The sequence below is a fragment of the Rhagoletis zephyria genome, unplaced genomic scaffold (genome assembly GCF_001687245.7).
Source record: "Rhagoletis zephyria isolate East Lansing unplaced genomic scaffold, Rhagoletis_zephyria_1.1 Rzeph_scaffold_17458, whole genome shotgun sequence".
Taxonomy (NCBI): Eukaryota; Metazoa; Arthropoda; class Insecta; order Diptera; family Tephritidae; genus Rhagoletis; species Rhagoletis zephyria.
The window spans coordinates 1-10,860 of NW_016174519.1; the positions used below are offsets into that span (position 1 = coordinate 1).

Sequence of the window (10,860 nt, forward strand, 5' to 3'; positions counted from 1 at the left end):
AATTAATTATTCTAGCATTACACTGGATATCCTATCCGCACTTTCCTATTGCCACAAGCGAAATCTGCTACATCTTGATGTAAAGCCACAGAACGTTCTGGTATCTCTCGTTGGCATCGATCCAAAATTACGATACGAAACACAACCGAATTTCTTCTCCCGGCAGCAGTATGTGTGTAAGCTATGTGATTTTGGAGCTTCGCTGAAGATCGATACACCTAAGCCGGCACCCAAAGGCAATGCACGTGTAAATATATATTACCATCACTACTTTCTAATGCTGTATTACTCTATGCACTTTTTCAGGGCACCATGCGTTACATGTCCCCAGAAGCGTTGTGCGAAGAACCGCTTACACCTGCTGCAGACATCTACTCGCTTGGCATTACAATGTGGCAAATGCAACAGTGCCGTTTACCTTACCATTGGATCGCTTGCAATGAAGTAGTCGCCTATCAGGTGGTCAAGAATAAGCTGCGTCCCGATAGTACATTTTCTAGCAATACAAAAAGCGTTGGCAATGATTGCAAAGGCGCTTTGCATTCGACTATGCCATTGCATCATAAATGCCATTGCGCCAACTTGACAGCGGAAGAGATCACCTATCACTCATTAGTGCATCTTACAGATGTACTCAATCGCACCAAACAACCCGAGGAACACTTACATTTCTCCGATTGTGGTGTGGATGAGGCGCCTCAGACGATTAGGCGTCGTCCATTCGCCTCATTAAATTCAAAAATGAATGTTATGCGTGATCTGAGTGCCGAGTTGAAGTGTAGTAAGTCGCCGATTGCTCAGCGTTCACCATTGAAACAACTAAAATCACTCGAACAACAACAACAACAACAAAAGCAGCGCACGAAAGGGGATATTGGCGATCTGTTGGCGGTGTTTGGAAATATTTTGGGCCAACAGGATGGCGACAAGGAGCAGAGCTACGAAAAGCTTTGCAGATCTTGTTGGCACGATGAACCGATTATGCGACCATGCGCGAAAGAGTTACGCAAAAAATTAGTTGAATTGTTGAAATAAATGTTTGTTGAAAAATTTTTACTTTATGATAGATCCCAACTGTATTAAACCTAAGTTATTTTAATTATGCCTTTTTTTAAATTTTATGGTTTTATTTACATTTTTTAAAAAGCTCACTAGTTAATATATGTAAGTAGTACTTTTCTATATAATTCTTTAGAACTGTCTTTTTTGTGAAAATGTTTAATTAAAGGGGAATAGTATGCAGAAAGCATTAAACCTTTGCTGCTAAAATTATTTTGATAAAAACTGTAAAACAAACATTAACACGTGCACCATAAACGCGCCAACTTAACTAAACCTAACCAAATTAACTATTGAATTGACACCTTCATGTACTGCCACCGATTTTCACGGGCGTTTGGGTCCAAATGGTCAGATTTTCAAATAATCTGCTCCATAGATATGAACGAATTTGAAGATGGTCCGGGTTATGTTCACTGAAGCAAGAATGCAAGAAGAGGAAATTTTACAAGAAAAAACGTAAACATGTTGCACAAGTGGGACGTCATACAAACAGCGTTTCTGTCCAATTCACTGGAAGAGGGAAAGCGGTACGAACCTTTGTTCTCTTCATCTCTGACTATAACACAGAATAATGGGCGAAGCAAGCCCACTTTAAACTGCCAAAAATGCATAAAAAGAGCCCTTTACGGATAAAGGACTTTCCAGGCGATCTCTTGGAAATAAAAATCAAGGAAATGAAAATATATTTGACAACTGAAGCCGGCTCACAGCATAGCATTAAAATAGCATGAAATGGATCGAGAACACAAAAGCTACGAGGCCAGCAACTTATTGTAGAGATAGTGGATCAAATTAAAGAAAAACGTTGGTTTTATTGAGACCGCAAAGTGGACTACGAATTATTGTATACACATGCGTTCAGAAAATGTCAAAAAGGGTTTACGTTAGGAATCAGTGCATAACGTTAGGAATTATGATTGCAATATTTTACAACTCTAGGACAACTAGAAAATGGTGGTTTTTTCTGGCGAAAAATTTAATTTTGATGCCTACAACTGATCTAATAATAATTTTCACGCTTTCTGAAAGGACGAACGTTGTTTGTTTCCCTTCCATGATCAAGAAGGGAGTGTTTGTCACATATTTTCGCATATTGTTCTTGAATATTCTACCAAAATTGCGCACAGACAATCCATCTGACGATTAAAGTGGTAGGCCGGGAGATGTCCTTCATTTTTCAAAACGTCTCTAGAACTGTTTACCGGCATGCTTCGATACATGGGAATTGAGGATGTGTTAAAAGTGTTATATAGAATAACTAAAATGAATGGTGAACATTTTTGGGCTCAATGTAGTCCTTTCCGTCTGTTGAAGCCACTGCGCTTATTCAATTGAATAAAAATAATAAATTTACCACCCTATTATGAATTTCCATACGACAGACGATAAACGCATGCAAGCGTATCGTATGAAATTAATTTTCGTATTATTCTTTTCATATGCCCGACAGATGTATTACTTTAAATGTCAGTGGTTCTTGTTCACTTTTAATCGTTAACCGACACAAATCAGTTACGCTAACTATTGGATTTGCTTCGGCAAACATCGGTTCGTAATAGGGGATAACAGAATGCAAGCGTTTATCGTGCCTCGTACGAATTCATAATAGGCGGATAATTGTTTTATGCAAATACATATCGTCGTTTCAAGTACAAAACCGCGTATCAACAAAATGCAAAACCGCTTATGTGAGGATGCATGAATTATTTTCTAGAGAGTAAAAACTCTCATATTTCAAAATGTTTCTATTTTTTATAAAGCAAATGCATTTCTGGCGAGTATATTTCAGGACGAATGGATAAGCCAATGTCAGTTACGCGGTTTTGCAGAATGACGATGCGCGGTTTTGTACTTTAAACGTCGATATGTAGTTTGATAAAAAGTGGAATAAAATCCAAAGTAATCAAAGTGTCTTCTTTATTTTCACCACATTTCTTCGAAATTCAGCATTCTTAAAAATGAGAAGCTTCTCCGATGACCACAAGTCTAGATATAAGCTCAGATCTTGAGGAAAAGACGTGTAACTATTCAAATGAAACGGAGTATACTTTCATTGTGCGTTTCTCAGAACAGACCAAAATTGATCATCCTGTTCTGACTAAATGAGAAAAGGCGGATTTTCCGCTCGTGTCCGGATACATTTTGTTGGTAATCTTATACGTTGTTTTCCCACTCTGTCTCACTGAGAGCGCAACAAAAAAATGTGCTTAACACCCTTTGTTTGAATCAAATTGGTTTAGATTTTCTGTCCTAACGACTTCATGATTGACGTTGCAGCTTTCTCTTTTTTAAGCGTTTGGTAGCTAATTACATGTATTATCCCATGGTATGTCAAAAATTAATAATAATGCATTAATGTAATAAATCAGAAAATATTTCGGTGCTATAATTATGCTCGGGACTCATCAAGATATTGAAAAACTCATAGATTATTTTTACAAATTGTACATTTCATTTTAGATGCCGTATTCGTTATTCTGTTTAAAACTTTCCCGTCGATCATAGTTAGGAGAAAATCATACTTTATAGTAATGGTATTCTTATCCTCAGTTTCATAACACTCACTGGAGCTGTTGAAGACTCTTTTCATATTTAAACAATATTGGGTGGCACAATTTAACTGATGAAGGCCGCAGCCTAATATAATACGAGGCTCTCGATTTTGCTGCTGGTTGGTATGAATCAGAATATTTTTAATTATGAATTTTTGAATTATGATTTTTGATAACTTTAATTATGAATTTTTGAATTATGATTTTTGATAACTTTTAATAAATTCTAGTGGAAGTTTTAAGTTGATAAAATCTCGCATTGATTTTTGATAACTTTTTTTTTTACTGTATTGCGCCTTTTTTCCATACAAAAAATTTTCGAATTTACTCTGCAAGGAAGAAAATGCGTTAAGAAAAGTTGCCAAAAATCACCGCGTTTTATTAACAACGAGAGCTAACAAAATCGTGCTTGGAGATTTTAATACCAAGGTGAGCAAGGAAAGGATATTTGGCGCGACTGTCGGAAAATCCAGCATCCAAAGAGAAAGGTCCGATAACGGACTGAGCATAAACTATCTGTCACTTTTAATGGTATAACATAAAGCCCTTTTAAAAAATGGGCCTAAAAGACCCGTTACGTTAAAAGCTACAGGGTTTAAATATTTTACAGAAAAATTGCTCGTCAATTCGACTGAGGACAAAATTTATAATCAAAGCCGTTTTATACATATATAATATTTCGGATAAATTAATTCCATTTTTAAACAAAATACGAAAACTTTTTTTTAACAGCGGTCGCCCCTCGGTAGGCACTGGCAAACCTCAGAGAATATTTTTGCCTTGAAAAGGGCGTCTCATAAACCATTCGTTAAATTGTAAGTCGTACAGTCGCAAAAGTATAGGCGCTAAATACTTATTATTATATTATGCAGTAAAACAACCAATTTTTCTATAGTTCATTATTATTATAAATTTTATTTTCCATTTTCATTTCTTGAATGTATTTATTGTGTTTTCATTCTTCATAAATGCTAGTTTTTAATATTTTATAAATAAATATTTAATGTATACATATAAATAGAAATAAGAAATATTTTAACAGAAAAAAGTGATAGAAGTAGTGTTAGATATCTAGTATACAAATATGGGGTAGTATTTAGTAACTAACTACACTGAGAAAAACTATGCGTATTCCCTACAAATATATAATACATTACAAAATACGCACTAAATCTAAGATCTTTAACGTCGCTGCTACACTAAAATATTTATGTATATGTAGGTAGTAGTAATTACTAATAACTAATTAATTATTAACCCATACAAATCTTAGGCTGATAGTAGTGATAGTAGTAGTAGCAAATATAATATAATTAAGTATAGCAATTTAGTAGTAGTTTTGTTTAACATTTTGTACTGACTACGCTACTAAGAAAAAGGAAGAAGTGAGGCATTTTTTTCGCGGCAAACATGACATTGCTTGAACACAAATACTACTATGTCCGCATAAATATCTGCCAGCGTAGTGAAATTATTAGTTTCGCAAGTGGTTGATTTGCTGTTTATTTCGTTGCCACTAAAAATAACTTTTTTATAACGTATCTGCATACTATCTATGTATACTTGTAAATAATTATGTATTATTTATTTTTAATACAAACATACATTCAAACGCATGTATGTATAAGTTTATGCTATTGTATATGCTTAAATAATACATATGCATTTGCATTGTTATTGTTTATTATATATTGTTTCCAATTGCATCATAAGTTGGAAGTTAAATTCCAAGGGGAGTTCACGATTTGTAGGATTACATTTAAAATGTTACAAATCGGGAACTCCCCCATTGTAAGTGCACAACAAAATACAACGCTGTTTGCTTGGTGATTAGTAAAGTTACATATGTAGAATATTGCCATTTTCAAAGTGTCTGAATGCGATAATGGGTCTTTGTACGAGCTCTCGACGATATTTAACGAAAATATGAAGTATGTATTATGTTAAGTTTATATAAATAAAAATCATTTCGAATATTTCCAGATATTGGAATAATCATCAAAAAGCACGAAAATTTCAAAACTTTGACCGAAATCAGTGGCGTAGCTTGGCTACTGAGCGCCTGGGGCATATTCCTTCCACACACACTTTTTTCCTAACAGTCAGTGTTACGTCAAGGTATCAAAGGTATCCTTTTTTTCGACCAACACCAGCGGTTTATATTCGAAACTGTAAATTTAACTTAGAAAATGTTCACAATGCATATAAATATAAGTATCAGCAATGACGTTTATATTCCTCTACAGTCTTGCAAAGTCCTGCCAATGATATTCAACGCAGTGATACTGAAGCATACCACAAAACTCAAATATGAGGGCTAAAATATACGGTGGCGAAAATACAAATACGGACGGACATTTTGACAAGTTTTCAAACAAAAATGAGGAAAATTCGACACATTTTAATAGAATTGCATAAAATTTTCAAATTGTTTAATACAAATTTTTAGAAAAATTTTGCTATACACTTTTATAGCCTATTCAAATTAAGAGTAATAAAGGGCAAGTTTAAAGTGTCTACAAAATACTGTTGATTTTTGGCAATTTATTTTTTGACGGTGCTACGCATTTTTTCCCATTCAAAGTAGATTTTTTTTACTTGTATGAAGAAAATAAGCAACACCTTAAAAAAAAACTCAAAAATCAACTTTAAGTCCTAGCTATTTCAAAATTGCACTTAAACAAAGAAAGAAGAAATATAATTAAAAAGTTTGAATTTTCCATGAATCTTTGCAGATTTTCCTTATTTTTGTACAAAGTTCGGAATTCGCATTTACATGGCTTTTGTTAGATAACGAGCCGTATATAAAAAATAAACATTAAATAAACAAAAGAAAAATAGCCACATCTTTAAAACGTGCCGTTTTCGCGCTTTACAAATGTGAGAAGTTTGGTAGAATATAATCCATAATTCTCGCCTGTAATGAAAAAAATTCAGCTTAAATATTTCCTGATTGCCTTCGATTGAAAAAAAAACAAAACAGAAGTTGTCACTGAAGCTATCAGAAATAAGCAGGACGAATTAATACCTACTACGAAAAAAACGCATCAAGGCAGGATAAATTTTTAATGAATTAAATTTTTTATAAGCTATGTATGAATGGAAATTTTTACCCGTTATGCAAATTTCAATAAGCTTGCTGAGTGCAAAAAATAGGAAGAAAAATGGATTCTTGACCGATAAGATTTTGTTATACGGGTACATACATTTCCTTGATGGTACTGGAAACCTACAGAACCTTAGCCGCAGCTGTGATGATATTTTTGACAATAGCAGTTTCAGTTGCATTGTGCCCATTCTGCTCAAAACCTAAATTGATCGAATCTTTCTTCGAATACCCGTTGAGTCTAAGGAGACTTAAAAATTTTCAAGTCTTCGATTTTTTCTAGTTTTCAAGTTTATGGGGATCGCCCAAAATATTAGCAAACATACTTTTGTTTAAATTCATTTATCTATTTGTCAAACTCTGTAGATCCGATATAAAAGTACAATGTTGACTATTCTTATTTTTAACCGACTTCAATCCATATTTCTTTTTATATACATATTTTAACGGAAGTGTGGTACCTCAAGGTGGTGCCAAACTAATTGGGTTTAGTTCCGATCATTTTATTAAGAAGAAATTAACGGTACTCGAAAACTTTTAGTCAGCGTTGAAGTCGGTTGTGTTTTTTGCTTAAAAAATACTTGTATCGTACCACTTTCAATTAGAAGTCATCATTAAACTCTGCACTCTGGAGGCAGTAACATTACCAGTTAAGAGCCGCCCAGCACTTCAGACAATTGTATTTTGACGCATCGAAAGCTACGTTTTCTATAGTTTATTAATTTTGTATTTAATGTTCAATTTATATTGATGCTTTGTTTTTATTTATCCACTTTCTCATTCTCATTTTATACGTACAAAAACTATGAGGGTGAACCGCCAACAATTTACCTGGTATATTGTATACTTTTATTATGTATTGTTTAGAAACCGTTATAACTATTTAGCTATTATGCTATTTCCTTCGCTTTCATTTGTGTTTAAAATATTATATTTTTATTTTATATAATTGATTGCTATTATGGGTTTACTGTTCATATTTTTTGAGTAATTATTTAAATGTTTTATTATATGTTATTTATGCTAGCAATTGTATTATCTCATCATCTCATTTTTAGTTCATCTGCTGATTTTAAATACAAAATGTCATATAATTTATAAAAAGTATTTCTTTTGCTTTACTTAACTATTGTATATTTGGGATCAGTGAAGTTTTATAATATGTGATGTTTTTGTTTTATTTATTTTTATTTGTCTTTATTTGTTTTATTTCTCTTTTTTTTTGTTTACCAATCATTTTGTGCGGAAGACTACTTAATTTTAATAGTTTACATGACGTGACATAAGATTTTTGTCATACGTTCAGCTACTTGCTTACAACTTCTAATTCGTTTCCTCTCACCTGTTCGGCAATGTTATGCGCATAGAAAATTAATTTCATACTAAATGCTTTATACAAGGAAAAACTGAATTGTTATTTTATAAAGAATTTAGGAACATTTTCACAGTAGAGCCTTAACTCACATTTTACTGTTAATTTTAAATTTTTGTACTGAAAATCTGCAGTTAACTGCCGTATGTGAGTTAACTCACCGCTATGAAAATGGCCTTTAATGTCTCTGTTTTATTAGCTTGTTACATACGTATGTACATTAGTTCGCTGAATATATTTAAATACCTTGTTTATAATAATATTTCAAAATAAGTGTCATATTTGAGTTATATATAATGCTATAGAGATATTCACGATATCGGACACTTTGCATATTATTGTTTAAGGTGAATTTCGCTCCATACACACCCGATTTATAAAGGTTTAATTTATATTCCTCTGGCTGTACGAAGCTTCCAATTTATGTATATCAATTGTCTTTTATTTGTTAATTAAATATTCTTTAATGCTCATTTGTGTGTTTTTAGTTTTTCGTGAATACCCCTTTGCTATATGTATGGTAAGTCATATTATTTAGTTGGAAAACTTCTTGTATTGTACAAAAGAAAATATATTAAATTTTCATTAATGCAATAAAATATTTCAAAATCCCTAAAAAGGTCAGATTACCATAATTATAGTTTATATAAACTAACAGATTACAAACAATTTTAGATTCATAAATTTACATGGTTTTTTGATAAACTCAAATACAATATTGCACGCCAAAGTGCATATTGCATAAAAAATTAATGAAAGTATTATTAACCATATTTTTAATAATGATTTTTATTTTTTGCTTCAATTAAACAATCTTCTAGCGGAAGAGCACTAAATAATAAAATATGCGACAAGGAAAGCTAAAAGGAACCTAAGGGTGAAAAACATTGAATTTTTTTTTTACCGATTCATATATATGTATAGTCCTTTTAAGCTGCATTCTCTTCAAAGATGGGCACATTGACAAAGAAATGTAAAAAGTCTCACTAAAAAATGTTTTTCTTAGCCGGAATTATAAAATTGTTATAATATTATATTAAAGTTTCCGTCGAAATACATCGCAAAAATATTAAGATTTACGCGAGCTGGACCGATCTAAAAAATACCTCCAAAAGTCCAATTTTTTTTTTATAAATAAAATTAGTTTGTAAAAACATTTTTTATACTTAATTTTTATTGTCTATTATTTGATGTAATTTTTTAGAAAAACAATTTTCAAAAATTTATTTTATTTATACAAAAATCGATTGTTGCAAGCATTTTCAAGTCGGTCCAGCTCACGTACATCTTAATATTTTTTCGAAATATTTTGGTGGCAATCTTAAAATATAATAAGTTTTATAATTCCGGGGAACCGATTGCCTTTTTGTATGGAGAGTGATGCACCTTAAAGCAGCATTTTCATGAGGCGATTTTGTAAGCTTTCTTTTATAAAAAAAAAAAATAAATATTTTAAGTAATTAAGTTACGAAAAAATGCCTTTTCCGCTTAATAATTAAATCAATATGCACTTTGACGTAAAAGTAATAAATAAATATGCATAAATATTTATATGTATACATTCGGGCATTTTTGTATAATTATACAAAATATTTAATAATTTTAAGAATGCACAGACACACACAACTTTTTTGTACGCACATATATTTTTTTTTTTGCATCAAACTTTGTATTTCTACATACAATACTTATTCAATAGTAATTTCGCTTCGAATATAACCAACGAGTCGCTTCCACTTGGCATACTATCCCGTGTTCCAGCATATAACAAACGATTTTGGAATAAACTGATAAGTATATATATGAGTTGGAAGTTGTATTTGTTACTCCGCTGGCTTTCGCTATTCTGCAACCAAATGTGAGCACTCCCCACCAGTAGGGGGAGTGTGGTGAAAATAGTAGAAACCACTAATCTAAAGTACGATATACATATACATGTATGTATGTATATGTATTTACATGTGTATGTACATATGTACATACTTATAAATATGTAAGTATATCAAATTTTTAGTTGATTGCCAAACTATAAAATACGTTTAATAACTTGTAGTACAGACATTTTGCAGGCAGTGTAAATTTACATTTTACAATTTTCGTAAATTTTTGAGTGGCTAGTAATTTTTACAAACGCTTGCAAAAGTTATACCTGATTTTACTTTTGTGCCAAAATGTTAATAATAAGTAAATGTTAATTTAATAGTGTTATGGTTATTTTGTTATTTTTTTTTTTTGTAGATTAGGCAGTTTATATTTTGGTGTTACGTTTATGTTTCTTCCACACTTCGATTCAGCAATATGTTTGCGTTTTCTGCGGTACTGTTTGTTTACCTTTTTACATCTATTTTGCGTTCTTTTTCTTCGCTCAAATATCACATATAAGTCTTTTTTAATAATTTTGCTTAAATTAATTAACTTTTGGGATTCGTTTAAACCGTAACGGTATATATCGTTTTATAACATCATCAATACTTAATTTTATTATCATTATGTAGCCTTGCATTTCTGTTTTTTAGCTCGCATAAGAACGTCGCACGGGAACTGGTGGAGGAATTTTCGATTTTCGTATCGGTTGTTGTTGTTGCAATTGCTGCTGCTGCTGTTGTTGCGTTTCACCAAATTGTATTGGCGCGCTTTGGTTTTGCTTGGGCGATGGCGGCGACAATTGCTGTTGTACGCTGGTTGGTATACGCGTTGGCGGTATTTTTGGCGTTGCGCAGACACCGTTGCGCACAATCTCCGTTTTCACTTCCTATGGCACAAAAAAA

The 10,860-nt window shown here is 32.2% G+C and overlaps 2 protein-coding genes across 2 annotated transcripts; one reads left to right on the forward strand and one right to left on the reverse strand.

Moving 5' to 3' along the window:
* Positions 1 to 10: 10 nt before the first annotated feature.
* LOC108379844 (serine/threonine-protein kinase nekl-2-like) lies at positions 11 to 1,230 on the forward strand (the record flags this gene model as incomplete). Its single annotated transcript, XM_017636198.1, has 2 exons — positions 11 to 247; positions 307 to 1,230. Coding segments are annotated over 2 exons (966 nt in total), but the record flags the coding sequence as incomplete, so codon positions are not given.
* A 9,134-nt stretch (positions 1,231 to 10,364) lies between these two features.
* Positions 10,365 to 10,844, reverse strand: LOC108379845 (putative mediator of RNA polymerase II transcription subunit 21; the record flags this gene model as incomplete). Its single annotated transcript, XM_017636199.1, has 1 exon — positions 10,365 to 10,844. A coding segment is annotated over one exon (240 nt), but the record flags the coding sequence as incomplete, so codon positions are not given.
* Between the last annotated feature and the right edge of the window lie 16 nt (positions 10,845 to 10,860).